This window comes from Geotrypetes seraphini, chromosome 3, assembly GCF_902459505.1.
Source record: "Geotrypetes seraphini chromosome 3, aGeoSer1.1, whole genome shotgun sequence".
In the NCBI taxonomy this organism is placed as follows: domain Eukaryota; kingdom Metazoa; phylum Chordata; class Amphibia; order Gymnophiona; family Dermophiidae; genus Geotrypetes; species Geotrypetes seraphini.
The window spans coordinates 44,103,477-44,123,368 of record NC_047086.1 but is presented as its reverse complement, the minus strand read 5'-3'; the positions used below and the strand labels follow the sequence as shown (position 1 = coordinate 44,123,368).

At 44.2% G+C, this 19,892-nt stretch overlaps 1 protein-coding gene across 8 annotated transcripts in view; it reads right to left on the bottom strand.

The window, feature by feature from the left end:
- PHIP (pleckstrin homology domain interacting protein) overlaps nt 1-19,892 on the bottom strand; it is a 603,903-nt gene that overhangs the window by 428,402 nt on the left and 155,609 nt on the right. For all 8 annotated transcript variants that reach the window (XR_004538753.1, XM_033937026.1, XM_033937025.1 and 5 more), the window contains exons 10-11: nt 5,425-5,525; nt 5,293-5,333 (exon numbers count right to left, since the gene is read on the bottom strand). Coding sequence is in view for 7 of the 8 variants with exons in the window: in XM_033937026.1 (XP_033792917.1) it covers nt 5,293-5,333; nt 5,425-5,525 (142 nt within the window). In the remaining variant the exon portion in view is untranslated. The remainder of the gene's footprint in view (nt 1-5,292; nt 5,334-5,424; nt 5,526-19,892) is intronic.

The window sequence follows — 19,892 nt, the reverse complement described above, 5'->3', positions numbered from 1 at the left end:
GTTCCCCACTGTGAAAAAAAATGTGATGAAGAGGCGAGGACTGGAGAGTCCATTCGTGAGGTTGCAGAAGACGACTCAAGTTGTCCGCTAAGCAATTTTTCGCCCCTTGATTGGAGACAGCTTTGAGGAAGGTGTTGTGGCGGATTGCCCAGTCCCAAACCTTCAGAGCTTCTTGACAAAGGGAGGAAGATCCCGTCCCTCCCTGTTTGTTGGCATAGTACATGGCGACTTGGTTGTCCATCTGAATGAGGACTACCTGGTCATGAAGATGTTGAAAAGCTTTGAGAGCGTTGAACATCGCTCTGAGTTCCAACAGATTGATGTGATACCGACGATCCGTACTGGTCCAGTGGCCTTACATAGAAACATAGAAATAGATGGCAGATAAGGGCCAAGGCCCATCTAGTTTGCCCATCCCAATGACCCTCCCCTACCTCTTTGAATAGATCCCACGTGTCTATCCCATTTGGCCTTAAAATCAGGCACGCTACTGGTCTCAATAACCTGAAGTGGAAGACTATTCCAGCGATCAACCACCCTTTCAGTGAAAAAGAATTTCCTGGGGTCCCCATGCAGTTTCCCGCCCCTGATTTTCCACGGATGCCCCCTTGTTGCCGCGGGACCCTTGAAAAAGAAGATATCTTCTTCCACCTCGATGCGGCCCATGAGATACTTGAATGTCTCAATCATGTCATCCCTCTCTCTGCGTTCCTCGAGTGAGTACAGCTGCAATTTATCCAGCCGTTCCTCGTACGGGAGATCCTTGAGTCCCGAGACCATCCGGGTGACCATTCTCTGAACCGACTCAGTCTCAGCACATCCTTACGGTAATGCGGCCTCCAGAATTGTACACAGTATTCCAGGTGGGGCCTCACCATGGATTTATACAATGGCATAATGACTTCAGGCTTTCAGCTCACGAAACTCCTGCGTATGCAACCTATGATTTGCCTTGCCTTGGATGAAGCTTGCTCCACTTGATTGGCAGTCTTCATGTTCTCACAGAGTATGGAGACCATCGAGATGAGCGCCCCAAGCGTAGGTCGAGGAATCTGTTGTGAGGACCTTCTGATGGGGGAGCGTTTGAAACAGTAAGCCCCTGGAGAGATTTGAAGAGAGCATCCACCAGCGGAGAGACTGTCTCAAGGAAGGAGTGACTGCAATATGTTGAGAAATTGAGTCATAAGCCTGCGTCCACTGCGACACAAGGGTCCACTGAGGAATTCTGAGGTGAAGTACTGTGGAGGCCATGTGACCTAGTAGTACTATCATGTGTCTCGCTGAGATTGAAGAGCGGGTAGATACTGCATGACAGAGTTAAAGGACAGCTTCCAGACGTTGTTGTGGAAGGAATGCTCTCAGCTGGATAGTGTCCAGAATAGCTCCGATGAATTGTAGATTCTGAGAGGGCTGAAGTTGGGATTTGGGAAAATTGATTTTGGATCCCAAACTTTGTAGGAACCATGTAGTCCATTGGGTCGCTACAATAACCCCTGAGATGTGGAATCCTTGATGAGCCAGTCTTCTAGGTAGGGAAATACCTGAAGACCATGGTTCCTTAGAGCTGCTGCTACCAATACCAGGCACTTGGTGAACACTCTGGGAGATGAAGCCAGGCCAAAGGGTAGCACTCTGTATTGATAATGCAGATTCCTCACCCGACATCTGAGATATTGACGGGAGGCCGGATGAATGGGAATATGAGTATAAGCCTCCTTGAGATCCAGAGAGCATAACCAGTTGTTCTGATCTAGAAGGGGATAAAGGGATGCCAGGGACAACATTCAAAATTTTTCTTTGACTAAAAATTTGATGAGAGCCATGAGATCCAGAATGGGTCGCAGATCGCCCGTCTTCTTCGACAATGAAGTAATGGGAGTAAAACCCCCTGTTCTGCTGTTCCAAAGGAACTGGTTCGATGTCACGGAGACAAAGCAGAGCTTGAGCTTCCTGAAGAAGAAGGGCGGTCTGGAATGGACTGGAGGAAGCTCTGGTGGAACCTGAATGAAATGAAGAGCGTATCCTTCCCTGATGATTGACAGCATCCAGAGGTCAGATGTAATTATCTCCCATCGGTGATAAACATGATGGAAACGACCTCCTATGGGGGAAGAGAGGACACAGACAGAACGGTGGAAGTTATGCTCTGTTTTAAACAGTCAAAAATGCTGCATAGCTTTAGGTGCAGCAGAAGGTTGAGATTTTTGTTGCTTCTGATTCTGCTGTTTTTTTTGAGAGGCGGATGAGTGTAAGGAGCTGTCCTCGGAGCAAAACGCCTCTGGAAAATTGGAGGAGGGCGTGTAGGCTTGGCAGGAGCTGGCTTATGCTTTGGTCTGACAATAGAAGCAAAGGATTTTTCATGTTCAGACAATTTCTTGGTGGCTGCCTCAGATTCATCGAAGAGGTCATTGCCTGCACAAGGAATATTAGCCAAGCGGTACTGAAGATTAGGGTCCATGTCAATGGTGCGAAGCCAGGCTAGGCGGCGCATTGCTACAGAACAAGCAGTCACTCTGGCAGACAACTCGAAGGCATCATAAGAAGATTGGAGTAGATGTAATCTGAATTGTGACAGAGTAGCTATGACTTCTTGAAATTCGAAGTGCTTTTGAGTATCTAAATAGCTGAGAAATTTAGGAAAAAGATCAATGAGGAACTTGAAATAAGTGACAAAATGAAAATTGTAATTGAGGACTTTGGGGGATATCATGGCATTTTGATAGAAGCGACGTCCAAACTTGTCCATGGTTTTCCCTTCCCTTCCAGGAGGAACGGTAGCATAAACCTTAGAAGGATGGGATCTTTTCAAGGAGGACTCCACAAGCAGAGACTGGTGAGCCAACTGCGAATTTTCAAATCCTTTGCAATGTAGAGTTTTATACCTAGAGTCCAACTTGCCTGGGACAGCAGGAATTGCACAAGGAGTCTCCAGGCATCATGTAAAAGTCTTGTGAAGCTTGTGAAGAGGGAGCTTAAGTGACTCTGCTGGAGGTTGAGAAAGATGCATGACTTCGAGATACTCCTTAGAGTATTTAGAACCAGCATCCAATTGAAGGTCCAGGTCAGCAGCCATCTGACGAAGGAAAGAATAGAAAGATAGCTGATCCGCTAATGCTTTACCTTGAGAAGGACTCGAGGACGTCGAGGCAGCCTGGGTCGAAGATGAAGCTTCGGCAGGAAAATAGGCATCAAAAGAATAAGGAGACTTGGATGAAGCAATAGAAACCGCTGAGTCCTCGAGGTCTGGAAGCGGGGACCTTGATCGAGGAGTCGGTGGTCTATTAGAGCTGGAAGGTGTAGAGCGAGGCTTAGTTGAAGAAGGACGCTCCTTGGAAAAAGAGCTATGCCTGGAGGTATGCCTCGAAGAAGGTCTCGATCGCCGGTGAGAGTGGTGCTTGGAAGCAGATCTCGAAGATCGAGGAGACTTCGCCCAGGAGATGAAAGCAGACGTTGCTATGAAGAAATGGATAGGGCTAGAAGCTGTGGATCGAAGCTCAGGAGGCTTGGAAGAATCTCGAAGCACTCCCAAAGACTCTGCTCCTTGTATGGAGTATGAGGATTCCTGTCGAGGCACTTGCAAAGAATCTGCTCCTTGCTTCGAGTGCATAGATGCCAGACCAGACACTCGCAGAGACTCTGCTCCCTGCATAGAGTGTGTAGCTTCAGTCGGAGGCATAGGAAGAGGCTCGACCTCGCGGGAGTCTGCAGAATGCCCAGGCTGGATTAGAGTAGCTAGCTTCGGTCCCATATTAGTTAGGAACTGAATAAATTGCTTCTCTAACATGGTCTGGAAAGAAGCCAGCAAGGATGGATCCATGTCTGAAACCGGACCATCTGCTCTGGCTGGAGGTTCCAAAGTGGCAGTGGAAATGTGCTTCGACTTGGAAGTCTTAGCAAGCTTGATTACCACCGCTGGAACTTTCTGCTGAGCTATCTGACTTGAGGATGCAGGGGAAGATACAGCAGGTGTACTTGAGGAAAGAGGAAATGAGGAAGATCTGATGAGGTTCGAAGTCGGAGTAGTGGAGGCAGAAGGTCGAAAGTAGAACCGAGGCCACTTTCGAAGTCAAGGGTGTGGTTGAAGAATCCATCCCGAAAAGCTTCTCAACTAAAATCCGACGACATTTAAGGGCTCGAGGTTGAAGAGTAGCACAGCGCTCGCACGACTTCGGTTGATGGTCCGGCCCAAGGCAGGCACTTGAGGCAACAACGGTATGGGTCCGTGAGGGAAATCGCATGCTGGCACTGGCTATACTTCTTGAAGCCCGTTGCTGGTCGGGACATAGAAGGAAATATAGCCGCCGCAAAGTCGAAGCCCACGGGCTGTGGCCGAGAGGCCTGCCCCGTCAGTCGAACGGAAGAAATAAAAAAAATTTATTTATTTTTTTTTTTTTAAACTAGAAATAAATAAAAGAACACAGCGATTCGTGAAGAAAATAAACACAAATCGCGGTGAGAGAAGGCACAAAAGTAACAAAGTTAAATGCAGAGAGTCAAAGACGGACTTCTCGGCTCCGCGGAAAACTGAGGAGACTCGCCCTGCGCTGGGCAGAAAGGCACTCGTGCATGCGTGGTGTTGCTGACTCAAAACTTCTAGTTTCTACAAGCAAGTCTGCTTGCGAGGCTGTCTGCATCCGGGCTCCGTAGATGACGTCACCCATATGTGAGAATAGGCTGCCTGCTTGTCCTGGGATAAAGAATAATACATCAAATACATCAAAAAAGAATAATACATCAAATCTACAACAAATAAACATGAGTCATACAATAAACCCAATGACTGAGAGGTACGAAAGGAGAAGGGAGGAACTACAATAATTAGATAGAAAAGAGCAAAAAAGGAAAAAACAAATGGTAGGAAAAACAGAGGCCTGCATAACAGCAGGTCTAACATGTATGTAAAATGTCCTTAACAAGGATCAAAATTCAAAGGTATCTGAGCAGAAATGTTTTTAAGTTAGATTTGAAAGAGTTTGGGAGAGTCAGCAGTCAGGTGATATTCAGCAGAGTCCTGTCTTAAGCGGTAACCCACAGCTGTTTAAGTTCTGAATATCAATTTAACTGGCTATGCATTAGCTGGCTCTGCATAAGCTGGATATATGGTGTCAAAGCTCAGATATGCTAGAATTGAATATTCAGGACTAATACCAGTGGCAGTCAACAAAACACACACCGCCACCGGCTGAATATTTACCCCAAAGTAAGCACCTCTCTGATTCAGCAAATAAAAAAATACAGTATTCACCACTACAACAAACAGGGAAAAGGCACAGATATGATTGCACTACTTACCTGTTACTGCTGTTAGAAAACTGAATACTATCAACTTTGTCCTACACAAAAAGAAATAAATAAAAGTTACATCATCTAAAACTTAGAATAATCAATTAAATATTTAATAAAATATTTTTTAAAAATACTTACAGTATGGAATTCTAACTCTGATATCTTCACAGGCTGACCTGATCCAAAATAATAAACCCTTATAATGTGATCTGTGCTTCCAGTTGCCAAGAACATTCCACCTAAGGAAAGTGAAAATAGGACGTATCATAATAATAATGCAATCTAAGCTTATTAGTTTCTTTCACATTTGTGTCTAATACATAAGACTGAGTCAGATGAAAGGTCCATTTATCCCAGTATCCTGCTTCCAAAAGTGGCCAATCCAGGTCACAAGTACCTGGCTGAATTCCGAAGAGTAGCAAGATTGTTTGCTACATAGACTCCAAGAAGTGACTTTTCCACTGCTAGTAAGGTAGACAGGTTATGAAATTTTCCAATCCTTTTAACCATGTCTTCTAGCAATAAGTTCCAGAGCTTAACTATTCATTGAGTGAAAAAATAATTTTCTCCCAATTGTTTTAAAATTACCACCATGTAACCTCATGGAATGCCTCCTAGACTTTGAACTTTTTGAAAGAGTTTTGTTTAGTTTAACGAATATAAACACAAGATAGCAATTATGAATAAGGGGTTGTGATTAATTCTGCTAATACCCTTAGTATATTTTATTTATGAATTTATAAAACATATTCCACTAATCCTCCCCCCCCAAAAAAAAAGAAAAATTGTTGAGGAATGGTTATTGAAATAGCCTCTCATTTTTAAGGATAAATTATATCTTGCTGAAGTGTAATTCCTTCCCCCAGAACACGGAGGTAGAGAAAACTGAATTCATCCAGTGACATTACTAGCTACATTGTGTGGTGGTCTCAGGAACAATCTAGTGTGTTATCTATCCAAGCAGTAGAAGATCTCTTATTGATAACATACTCAGCCAATCAACCCTGCAGCTGCAATGATAAGCAAATGAGCAATACAGCACAGAGTGGCACTCGCTACTTTGCATATACTAGAGAATAGCCATGTCACAGTTCTACTGCAATATCATATACCTACCCTGCCCCACCACCATGATTAAACAATTACAAACAGTGCAAAACACAGCCCTCAGACTGATCTACTCATTGAAGAAGTACGACCACATCAACGTCGCCTACCAAGACACACACCAGTTACCTGTACAAGCAAGAATACTTTTAAATTATACTGCATGCTCTTCAAAACCCTACATGGCAATGGACCATCCTATGGCAATGGACCATCCTACCTGAACACTCACCTAACTCTAGACCAAGGAGAACTCAGACACCCTTCAGCCACCTCTCAATCAAAGGCATTCAGCGTAAAAAAATACACAACGGACTATTCGCCTCTCATACAGCGAAACTAGACAGCCACATCTCCAATTTACTAATCTCAGTACCAAATTACAAAACCTACAGGAGGGAAACAAAAACCAGGTTACTCAAGAAATATATCAAGACAAACTCCTGATACAACCAATAACCTCACCCCATCACCAGAATATAAATGTTCCAACCAATAGCTTCCCTTCTGGATGTGATCAGAATCTCATTCTTTAGTAATCCGCCTAGAACCGCAAGGTATTAGTGGAATAAAAGAAACTAATGTAATGTAACCCTGTATGGTTGCCAATTAGAATCAGGATTTTCAACCTCAATTACTTCAAATAGGAAAAGACAAAGCAAACCCAAAACCCAAGGTCATCCAAGGATGGGATTTCAGAACAGTGATACCCTCTACTTAACACACAGGCAGAACTAAGTCTCGAGGTGCACACTCAGTACGAAACTATGCAAGATTTCATCTCCTTACTACATGTACCCACATCATAAATGCCAAAATCTGTCCTGTACTTTGAATGTATTGTAATTCTAGCTGTTTTACTTATAGGGCCTATCAGTTGCCATGATACTGTGCTCAGCCCCCTAATCTTGTATTCATTCCTCCATGCAGTTCATACGAATTATCCCTCTGCTGCTGTTCTTCCCTTTAATCTGTTGTTCTGAATATCTTATATGTGAATTTGCATCCTTGTTGCCCATTCTTTGTCATGCTGCTGTGCTCAGTACACAAAACATGTACATATGAGTTTCTACTACTGCTCTCCATCCTTTTAATGTGTTCTTTTTATCTGCTGTATATGAAGTTGTAACCTTGTTGCTAAATTCTACTGTGCATGTAAACTTGTAACCTGTTCTGGGCTCTTCTGGGAGGATGGGCAAGAAATTCGACTAAATAAATAAAAATAAATAGGTAAAGAAAATCATCAGATAAGACATAATTTCTCCTTTCTTAGTGGTAGTTTGCACTGTTTCAAATCTGCAAGATGTATCAAAGCAGGGATAGGAGCAGCAAAAAAGCCTTACTCCCTAAAGCAGAGACAAAAAGTTGCCCAGGGTAATCTGGGGGGAATTTAGGCACTTGGGAGCCACAGAGGGAACCCTTGGAGGGAGCACACCCAAACAGCGTGAATAGGCAAGATGGGTGGGTGGATGAGGACCCACACCACTCAGAAGAGATTCCTCGGAACCAAGCCAAAGCCTTACCCGGTGGTATTAAGGAAATGTGACTGACAGCTTCAGAGCCAAGCTCCAAGCTCAGCCAGGTATGATCCTGAAACTCCAACCTGGGAGCATCTGTGTAGCCACAGCCAGCAGAGGAGAGAGCTAGGCCAGGGGCAGAGCATCACAACACACCCTATCACTTCCTGGAACGTAGAGATAAATAGTGGATTGCTACAGAGATGTGATGTCACTGATTGAATTCATTTTCTCTACCTCCATCTGCTGGTGGGAAGGAATAACACCCACAGGTTCAAAACTGTGTAAGCTGACAAAGCACAGTTACATACTGTAACAGGTGTTATCTAGGGACAGCAGGCAGATATTCTCACTTGTGGGTGACGTCACTTTATAAATGGATTGCCACTTTAAGACTTTCAGAAAGTTTGCGATAGCCCGCACCGCATATGCGTGAGAGCTTTCCCGCCTGACATAGACGCGCGGTCCCTCAGTTTAGTAGGCCAGCTATGAAGCCAACCCAGGGGAGATGGAAGGGTTGTGAGAATATATGCCTGCTGTCCCTTGATAACATCTGTTACAGTAAGTAACTATGCTTTATCCCAGGACAAGCAGGCAGCATATTCTCATATGTGGGAGACCTCCAAGCTAACCAGAATGGGTTGGTGGGAGAGTTGGCCTTTCAGGAGAATAAATTTTGTAATACTGAATGGCCGAAGTGCCCATTCCATCTGGAAAAGGATTCCAGACAGTAATGTGAGTTGAATGTATGATCAGAGGACCAGGTGGAGCTTTACAGATTTCCCCAATAGACCTAAGGAAAGCTACAGAAATTGCCATAGCTCGGACTTGGAGTATTGTGCTCAGTTTTGGAGACCGTATCTGGCGAAGGACATAAGAAGACTTGAAGCAGTCCAGAGGAGAGCGACGAAAATGATAGGAGGCTTGCGCCAGAAGACATATGATAAGAGACTGGAAGTCCTGAATATGTATACCCTAGAGGAAAGGAGACAGGGGAGATATGATTCAGACGTACAAATACTTGAAAGGGAATTAACGTAGAACAAAATCTTTTCCAGAGAAAGGAAAATGGTAAAACCAGAGGACATAATTTGAGGTTGAGGGGTGATAGATTCAAAGGCAATGTTAGGAAATTCTACTTTACGGAGAGGGTGGTGGATGCCTGGAATGCGCTCCCGAGAGTGGAGAGTAAAACTGTGACTGAGTTCAAAGAAGCGTGGGATGAACACAGAGGATCTAGAATCAGAAAATAATATTAAAAATTGAACTAAGGCCAGTTCTGGGCAGACTTGCACGGTCTGTGTCTGTATATGGCCGTTTGGTGGAGGATGGGCTGGGGAGGAATTCAATGGCTGGGAGGGTGTAGATGGGCTGGAATAAGTTTTAATGGAGATTTCGGCAGTTGGAACCCAAGCACAGTACCGGGCAGAGCTTTGGATTCTTGCCCAGAAATAGCTAAGAAGAAAAAATTTTAAAAAAATTTAAATTGAATCAGGTTGGGCAGACTGGATGGACCATTCGGGTCTTTATCTGCCATCATCTACTATGTTACTATGACTTTATGGGCTGTGAAGTTAAAGTCCAACCTGAGCATAACAGAACAATATACAGGAAGCCAACCAGTTGGAAATTGTTCTCTTGGAAATAGGATACCCCAACTTGTTAGGATCATAGGAGGTGAAAAGTTGAGGAGATGATCTATGCGGCTTTGTTCTGTTAAGACTGTAGGCCAAAGAATGTTTACAGAGTGTGAAGTGCAGTTTCTCCTGCATAAGAATGAGGCTTTGGGAAAAAAACTGGAAGGTTAGCATGCCGTTGTACCGGGCCATGGTACGCCCCCACCTGGAATACTGTGTCCAGCACTGATCGCCATACATGAAGAAGACACAGTACTACTCGAAAGGGTCCAGAGAAGAATGACTAAAATGGTAAAGGGGCTGGAGGAGTTTCCGTACAGTGAGAGATTAGAGAAATTGGGCCTCTTCTCCCTTGAAAAGAGGAGACAGAGGGGACATGATAGAAACATTCAAGATACTGAAGGGAATAGACTTAGTAGATAAAGACAGGTTGTTCACCATCTCCAAGGTAGGGAGAACGAGAGGGCACTCTCTAAAGTTAAAAGGGGAGAGATTCCATACAAACGCAAGGAAGTTCTTCTTCACCCAGAGTGGTGGAAAACTGGAACGCTCTTCCGGAGGCTGTTATAGAGGAAAACACCCTCCAGGGATTCAAGACAAAGTTAGACAAGTTCTTGCTGAACCGGAATGTATGCAGGTAGAGTTTGTATCAGGGCACTGGTCTTTGACCTGTGGGCCACAGCGGGGGCAGACTGCTGGGCACGATGGACCACTGGTCTGACTCAGCAGCAGCAACTTCTTATGTTCTTAACTTTCGGTAGAAACTTTGGATGTGTGCGAAGAACCACTTTGTCATGGTGGAACACAGTAAACGGTGGGTCTGCCACTAATGCCTGAAGCTCACTGACTCTCCTTGCTGAGGTGAGGGAGATGAGAAAAACAACTTTCCAGGTTAACATACCTGAGATGAGCTGTAGCCATTGGTTCGCATGGAGGCTTCATCAATCTGGAAAGAACTGCATTAAGGTCCCAGACAACTGGAGGAGGCTTGAGAGGTTGTTTCACATTGAAAATAATAATAATAATAATAAATTTATTCTTATATACTGCCAAAGCCGTGGTAGTTTGAGGCGGTTTACAACAAAGAAGAGCTGGACAATCAGCGAATATAGGTACAATGTGAGATCATCAAAATACAGGAGAGCAGGATACAGAGGTGAGGCATGAGTGATCTTGGGAATAATTCAGTTGGAGATGGAGAGGTAGGGCTTAAGAGGACTTGGTTACAAATTGGTTAAACAAGTTTGTTTTTATAAGTTTTCTGAAACTTAGGTAGGAAGAGGAGTATGTGATAATGTTACCCAACCAATCGTTCAATTGACCTGCTTGGAAGGCAAGTGTTCTGTTCAGGTATCTTTTGTAACGGCAGGCCTTTAGTGTTGGGTGGTTGAATAGATGGACTCTGTGTGTGTGTCTGGATGGACTTCTAGGTTGAAGTGGGGAATCAAGTACATGGCCGAACCTAGAATGGATTTGAAACAGAGATAGGCAAATTTGAACACCACTCTCGCTTCGAAGGGCAGCCAGTAGAGTTTTTGGTAGTAGGGAGTCAGGTGTTCCCAATTTTTTAACCTAAAGATCGGATTGCTGAGTTTTGGATGATTCGGAGTCTTCAAGTGATTTTTTTGAAAAACCCTAGATAAATGATGTAACAGTAGTCAAGTGAGCATAGAATGGAGGACTGCACCAGTAAGCGGAATGAGACAGCATCAAAGTACTTTCTGATAGTTCTTAATGTCCACAATGTTGAGAAGCCTTTTCTGACCAGCAAGTCGGTGTGAGCTTCAAGGGTAAGGTAGCGGTCCAGAGTTACTCCCAAAATTTTTATTGAATCTGTAATCGGAAAGACTTGACCATTCAAGGAAATTGATTTTGTCGTTCAGACTCGCCAGGAAGAATTTGGGTTTTTCTGAATTGAGCTTTAATTTGAATTCGGTCATCCATAGTTCAATTTGCTTTAATATGGATGCCAGGTGGTTCTTCGTCTCGGGGGATAGGTTTGTTAGGGGAAAGACTAAGGTGATGTCGTCAGCATAAATGTAGAATTTGATTTTTAAACTTTGCAATAGGTTCCCCAGTGCGGCAAGGTAAATGTTGAACAGTGTGGGGGATAGGGGGGAGCCCTGCAGGACTCCACACGAGTTTACCCAGCTGAAGGAATGAGTGTTGTCGCTGTAAACTTGGTAAGATTGTTTGCTCAGAAAACCCTGGAACCATTTTAACACATTACCAGAGAGACCAATTGACTCCAAACAATCCATAAGAATAGTATGATCAACTAAGTCGAAGGCACTGCTTAGGTCGAATTGCAGGACCAGTGCACTTGTGCCCTGGCTAAATAAGCTGTGGAGTGAATCTAGCAGTGAGGCGATGACAGTTTCAGTGCTGTACCCAGAACCTGATTGGTTGTCATTTAGTATGCTGAAATTGTCCAGATAGATTACTAAGACCTGGTTGACCAGGCCTTCCATCAACTTTACAAAGAAGGGAATGTTTGTGATGGGTCTGTAATTTGAAGACAGTTTGATTGATTCTTTGGGATTTTTTACTATCGGGGTGATCAGGATCTGGCCTAGGGTCTCTGGAAAAGTACCTGACCATAGAAGGGAAGAAAGCCAAGTGCTGGGATCGGTGCTGGGGCCGTTACTCTTCAACATATTTATCAATGACCTGGAAAAAGAGGCAAAGTGCGAGGTTATAAAATTTGCAGACGATACGAAACTGTGCGGCAGAGTTAACTCCAGGGAGGAGTGTGAGGACCTGCAAAGGGACCTAGACAAGCTGGAAGACTGGGCAAACAAATGGCAAATGCGCTTTAACGTGGAAAAATGCAAAGTCATGCATATAGGGAAAAAGAACCCGTTGTTCAACTACAAATTGGGGGGGGCATTGTTGGGAGAAAGCAATCTTGAGAGAGACTTGGGTGTGCTGGTGGATGCATCACTGAAGCCATCTGCACAGTGCGCAGCGGCCTCAAAAAAAGCCAACAGGATGCTGGGCATCATAAAGAGGGGCATAACTACCAGGACCCGGGAAGTCATCATGCCACTGTATCGAGCGATGGTGCGTCCGCATCTGGAATACTGCGTTCAATATTGGTCGCCGTACCTCAAGAAAGACATGGAGGTACTTGAGAGAGTCCAAAGGAGAGCAACGAAACTGGTAAGAGGGCTGGAACACTACTCATATGCTGAGAGGTTAGATAGGCTGGGGCTCTTCTCTCTGGAAAAAAGGAGGCTCAGGGGTGATATGATAGAGACCTTCAAGATCATGAGGGGCATAGAGAGGGTGGATAGGGACAGATTCTTCAGGCTGAAGGGGACAACAGGTACGAGGGGGCACTCGGAGAAACTGAAGGGAGATAGGTTCAGAACGAATGCAAGGAAGTTTTTTTTCACCCAGAGGGTCGTGGACACTTGGAATGCGCTACCGGAGGAAGTGATCAGGCAGAGTACGGTACAGGGATTCAAACAGAGACTGGATGGATTCCTGAGGGATAAAGGGATCATGGGATACTGAGAAAGCTAACCAGAAAATAAATGTAGAAACCCAACCAGGTCGTGCAGGTGCAAGACCGGAGGGCTAGGACTTTGATGGGAAGATAGGACTAAATTAGGAAACCGAGGTGGCATGGGGGCCCCTTCTGGTGATTTAGACAGGTCGTGACCTGTTTGGGCCGCCGCGGGAGCGGACTGCTGGGCAGGATGGACCTATGGTCTGACCCGGCGGAGGCACTGCTTATGTTCTTATGTTCTTATAACTTGGCTTTGAAGGTGACCGGGGCAACTTTCATCACATTAGGTGGGCAACAGTCTAATTTGTAATAGGAATCAGCATATTTAGAGTAGAACTTGCAGAATTGTTGCCAGGTGGGGGTGGTAATAGTGTTCCAGGCCTTTCATGAATCTGGAGGATGAGCAATGAGAGGTTTATCCTCCACTGGATGGTGAAAAGCTGTAATAGCACTGAGATGAACTCTGATAGATAAAGACTTGAGGCCAGAATCAGACAAATGAAGACGGTAATCCAGCACCAGTGAAACTGAAATGGATTGTGGATCATAGTGATGGAGAAGACACCAGGAAGAGAAACGAGTCCACTTCTGCTGATAACATTGTTGAATGGCTGTTTCCTGGAGGCTTCAAGAATAAGTCTCACTGGCTGAGAGAGGCAAAGTTCAGCCATATTTAGCCTGAGAGATACTAAGCTGTCAGGTGTAAAGACTGAAGGTTGGGATGTAATAGTGCACCTAGACTCTGCATTAGAAGAGATGGAAATACCGGCAGAGGCATTGGTTCCCTGGCATTGAGCTGAAGTAGAAGGGAAAACCAAGGCTGCCTAGGCCACCGAGGAGCTATGAGAATCACTGTGGTAGACACCTGTCTGATTTTAAAAAGTCTTTAGAATGAGAGGAGTAGGAGGAAACGCATAGAGAAACCTGTGTGTCCAATGCAGCAGAAACGCATCCGCATCCAGACGGTGAGGTGAGTAGAGTCTGGAGCAGAACTGCGGCAACTTGTTGTTGTGGGGAGATGCAAATAAGTCCACTTGAGAAGTGCCCCACTGAGCAAAGATGGGATGGAGAGCTGCCGAGTTGAGCGCCCATTCGTGAGGTTGAAGAATTCTCTTCAGCTTGTCTGCTAAGCAATTCTGTTCCTACCTGAATGTAAACTGCCCTGAGGAAGATATTCCAAGCAGTGGCCCACAGTCAAATCCTTTGAGCTTCCTGGCAAAGGAGAATAGATCCCGTCCCTCCCTGCTTGTTGATATAATACATTGCTACTTGATTGTCCTTGCTGTGAAAGAGGATCTGTCGCTTGGGACCACTGAGAAGCCAGAGCACATTGAGGCATTCTGAGTTGAAGACTCAACAGAGGGGTTAATTGGACCGTGGAGGCCATATGGCCGAGAAGAACCATCATTTTTCTGGCTGATATGAAGTGAAGATGGTCCACCTGATGACAAAGTTGAATTAGAGCATCCTGACGATTTTGGGAAAGGAATGCTCTCAATTGAGTGGTGTCGAGAAGAGCCCCTATAAATTGGAGGCGTCGAGATGGAAGAAGCTGAGACTTGGGGAAGTTGACCTCGAATCCCAAGCTCTGGAGAAACAAGATGGTGTGATTGGTTGCTACAACAACATCTTGGCACAAAGGGTCTTTGATGAGCCAATTGTCCAGATAGGGAAACACCTGAAAACCCTGAGATCTCAAGGTCGCTGCCACAACAATCAGACACAAGATTCTGGGAGAAGATGCCAGGCAAAATGGTAGGGCCTTGCATTGATAGTGGTGATGAGCTACTTGAAATCTGAGATATTGTCTGGAAGCCGGATGAATTGGGATACGAGTGTAGGCTTCCTTCGAGATCCAGAGAGCATAGCCAATTGTTGTGAGCCAAGAGGGGATACAGAGTGGCAAGAGAAAGAATTCAAAATTTTTCTTTGACCAGAAACTTGTTGAGAGCTCTGAGATCTAGGATTGGTCACAGGCCACCCGTCTTCTTTGGTACTAGAAAATAGTGGGAGTAAAACCCTAGATTTTGTTGATCAACGGGAACTTCTTCGATGGCACTGAGGAGAAGGGACTGGACCTCCTGCAGGAGAATAAAGGACTGTTGAGGATTGAAAGCAGACTTTCTTGGAGGATGATCTGGAGGAAGGGCAGTGAAATATAGAAAGTAGCCCTCTCAAATGATCTTCAAGACCCAAAGGTCTGAGGTGATAAGTTCCCAACAATTGATGTAAAGTTGGAGGTGCCCATCGATTGGTTAGGGAAGGGGATTATTCAAGTTGATTGAGACTATGCTCTCCAGAAATCGGTCAATAAGACTGGGTGGCCTTGGTGGGAGCAGTGGGCTGAGCTTTAGCAGGACACTGCTGTTTCTGCTTCTTTGGTGGAGGTCATGCTAGAGCCGAGGTTTAAGCCGAAAAGTGCCTCTGATAAGAGGAAGCAGGCTTGAAAGGTCTCAAAGGTAGAGACTTCTTCTTGGGTTTCACCAAGGTATCCCACCTGGTATCATGAGCAGACAGCTTTTGAGTAGCAGTGTCTGCTGAGTCTCCAAAGAGCTCAACCCCCATGTCAGAGACCCGCAGCCATGCTAGTCTCCTCATGGCCACTGACATGGAAGAGGCTCTAGATGTCAATTCAAAAATATCATAGGCCGAGCGGACCATATATTTTCTAAGTTGGAGGACCGTGCTGGTAAGTTGCTGGAAACCTTTCCACTTCCAGGCCGGGATGTACTTGTTGTATTCAGAGAACTGCTTAAATAAATGTTTTAAGTAGCAGGAAAAATAGAAATTATAGTTGACAGCTCTATTTGCCAACAATGAATTCCAGTACAGCTGTCTACCGAACTTGGCAATGGTACAGCCCTCCCTACCAGGAGCCGATGCATAAACATTAGAAAAGGTAGACTTCTTCAAAGTAGATTCAAAGAGAAGGGATTAACGAGGAAGTTGAGGCTTATCAAACCCTGGTAGAGCAATGATTTATATAGAGACTCTAATTTATGAGGTGCCACCGGCACGGAAAGTGGAGATTCCAGATTTTTATAGAAGGTCTCCCTTAGAATTCCATGCAGGTGGAGCTTGAGCATCTCTTTTGGAGGCTGATCGTAGTCCAGGGTGTCTGGATATTCTTTACCATACTTCGAGTCAGCCTCCAACTGCAACGAGAGATCTTTTCCCATTTATCGAATAAACTTTGTAAAAGAGAGTTTTACGGTGGAAGAAGCTGCTCGAGTTTAAGAACCTTTGGAAGAATCCAAGGCATGAGAGTCATCAGCATTGGTGTCAGACGAAGAGGGATCGGGCTCAGAGTCCTCCTGCAAGTCGGAGTCCTTTAACATTGAAGGGGAACGGTGCTTTTATTTTGAAAAAAAAAAAAAGGAAAAAAGAAATAAAAGGAATTATGACTAGGAAAGTAAAAAACCGTGAGAAAGGGAAGGCAAAAAAAGGATCAACAGCCACTGAAATACGACTTCTTAGCTCCGCGGAAACTAAAAAACTCAGGGACTGCGCGACTACATCGGGCGGAAAGGTGCGCATGCGCAGTGCGGGCTACTGCGAACTTTCTGAAAGTCTTAAAAGTGGCGATGCACTTTTAAACTTTCTGTACCAGGGCTCCATTGGTGACGTCATCCACAAGCTGCCTGCTTGTCCTGAGATAAGAAATATGTTTAATGAAAAAGATGTTATTCATCCACCCACATTAATAGCAATTAACTGGTTTTATAATCATTCTGCTTTTCTCATTTAATACAAATGCAATTTTATTCAACAAATCTAATTAAAGAACTGTAAAATAATTTTTCTTTATATTTCATTTGTTTATGCATGGTATGTATATAGTTTCTTTCAGTGCATGATACAAATCATCTAAAAAGAGTTATGGATTTATTCTGTTTCCATTATTCAGAGTATCTAGAAATTCCACAAATTAAATCTATAACATAAGATATAACCATAATATAACATCTGGATTTCATCAATCAGTGAATTACAATTGTTTCACTACTAACCAATTTCATCTCATAAATCTCCTCTTTTTACCTAGTAAGATATAACCCTCCCACAAGAATAAGCCTACAGTATCAGAGAAATATATGGTTACCTGATTTATTCTATGTAATTTATTGTCAGAAATACTTTATTTTATGGCATTCTAAATAATTGTTTACTAGGGTTCCAGGAGCTTTATCACATTCAAGTTATGCAGGAAATAACCAAACCGTTGTGAACTCTCGCGGTAGATCTATATAGGACTCATGGAGTATTTTACATTACATTTCATTACATTAGTGATTTTTATTCCGCCATTACCTTTTTAAATTGTATTTTATTTTGCTGGATTTAAAGAACATACTGGTTTCCTATAGGTTGGTCTTTAAAGTGTTATTCCATGTCAAGTGATCAAGGGCTCCCTGCATGACCATCACGGATTTTGATAAAACTTTATGCACAAAGTCCCACATGTATCAAACGAACTTTGGTAACATAGTAACATAGTAGATGACGGCAGATAAAGACCCGAATGGTCCATCCAGTCTGCCCAACCTGATTCAATTTAAATTTTTTTTTTTTCTTCTTAGCTATTTCTGGGCGAGAATCCAAAGCTTTTCCCGGTACTGTGCTTGGGTTCCAACTGCCGAAATCTCTGTTAAGACTTACTCCAGCCCATCTACACCCTCCCAGCCATTGAAGCCCTCCCCTGCCCATCCTCCTCCAAACGGCCATGCACAGACACAGACCGTACAAGTCTGCCCAGTAACTGGCCTAGTTCAATCTTTAATATTATTTTCTGATTCTAAATCTTCTGTGTTCATCCCACGCTTCTTTGAACTCAGTCACAGTTTTACTCTCCACCACCTCTCTCGGGAGCGCATTCCAGGCATCCACCACCCTCTCCGTAAAGTAGAATTTCCTAACATTGCCCCTGAATCTACCACCCCTCAACCTCAAATTATGTCCTCTGGTTTTACCATTTTCCTTTCTCTGGAAAAGATTTTGTTCTACGTTAATACCCTTTAAGTATTTGAACGTCTGAATCATATCTCCCCTGTCTCTCCTTTCCTCTAGGGTATACATATTCAGGGCTTCCAGTCTCTCCTCATACGTCTTCTGGCGCAAGCCTCCTATCATTTTCGTCGCCCTCCTCTGGACCACCTCAAGTCTTTCGCCAGATACGGTCTCCAAAACTGAACACAATACTCCAAGTGGGGCCTCACCAATGACCTGTACAGGGGCATCAACACCTTCTTCCTTCTACTGACTACGCCTCTCTTTATACAGCCCAGAATCCTTCTGGCAGCAGCCACTGCCTTGTCACACTGTTTTTTCGCCTTTAGATCTTCGGACACTATCACCCCATGGTCCCTCTCCCCGTCCGTGCATATCAGCTTCTCTCCTCCCAGCATATACGGTTCCTTCCTAATCCCCAAATGCATTACTCTGCATTTCTTTGCATTGAATTTTAGTTGCCAGGCATTAGACCATTCCTCTAACTTTTGCAGATCCTTTTTCATATTTTCCACTCCCCCTACGGTGTCTACTCTGTTACAAATCTTGGTATCATCTGCAAAAAGGCACACTTTTCCTTCTAACCCTTCAGCAATGTCACTCACATACATATTGAACAGGATTGGCCCCAGCACCGAACCCTGAGGGACTCCACTAGTCATCTTTCCTTCCTTCGAGCGACTTCCATTAACCACCACCCTCTGGCGTCTGTCCGACAGCCAGTTTCTGACCCAGTTCACCACTTTGGGTCCTAACTTCAGCCCTTCAAGTTTGTTCAACAGCCTCCTATGAGGAACTGTATCAAAGGCTTTGCTGAAATCCAAGTAAATTACATCTAGCATATGTCCTCGATCCAGCTCTCTGGTCACCCAATCAAAAAATTCAATCAGGTTCGTTTGGCACGATTTACCTTTTGTAAAGCCATTTTGCCTCGGATCCTGTAACCCATTAGATTCAAGAAAATATACTATCCTTTCTTTCAGCAACACTTCCATTATTTTTCCAACAACTGAAGTGAGGCTCACCGGCCTGTAGTTTCCTGCTTCATCCTTGTGACCACTTTTATGAATAGGGACCACATCCGCTCTCCTCCAATCCCCAGGAATCACTCCCGTCTCCAGAGATTTGTTGAACAAGTCTTTAATAGGACTCGCCAGAACCTCTCTGAGTTCCCTTAGTATCCTGGGATGGATCCCGTCTGGTCCCATCGCTTTGTCCACCTTCAGTTTTTCAAGTTGCTCATAAACACCCTCCTCCGTGAACGGCGCAGAATCTACTCCATTTTCTCGTGTAACTTTGCCGGACAATCTCGGTCCTTCTCCAGGATTTTCTTCTGTGAACACAGAACAGAAGTATTTGTTTAGCACATTTGCTTTCTCCTCATCACTCTCCACATATTTGTTCCCAGCATCTTTTAGCCTAGCAATTCCATTTTTTATCTTCCTCCTTTCACTAATATATCTGAAAAAAATTTTATCTCCCTTTTTTACATTTTTAGCCATTTGTTCTTCCGCCTGTGCCTTCGCCAAACGTATTTCTCTCTTGGCTTCTTTCAATTTCACCCTGTAGTCCTTTCTGCTCTCCTCTTCTTGGGTTTTTTTATATTTCATGAACGCCAACTCTTTCGCCTTTATTTTCTCAGCCACTAGGTTGGAGAACCATATCGGCTTCCTTTTTCTCTTGTTTTTATTGATTTTCTTCACATAAAGGTCCGTAGCCATTTTTATCGCTCCTTTCAGCTTAGACCACTGTCTTTCCACTTCTCTTATGTCCTCCCATCCTAACAGCTCTTTCTTCAGGTACTTTCCCATTGCATTAAAGTCC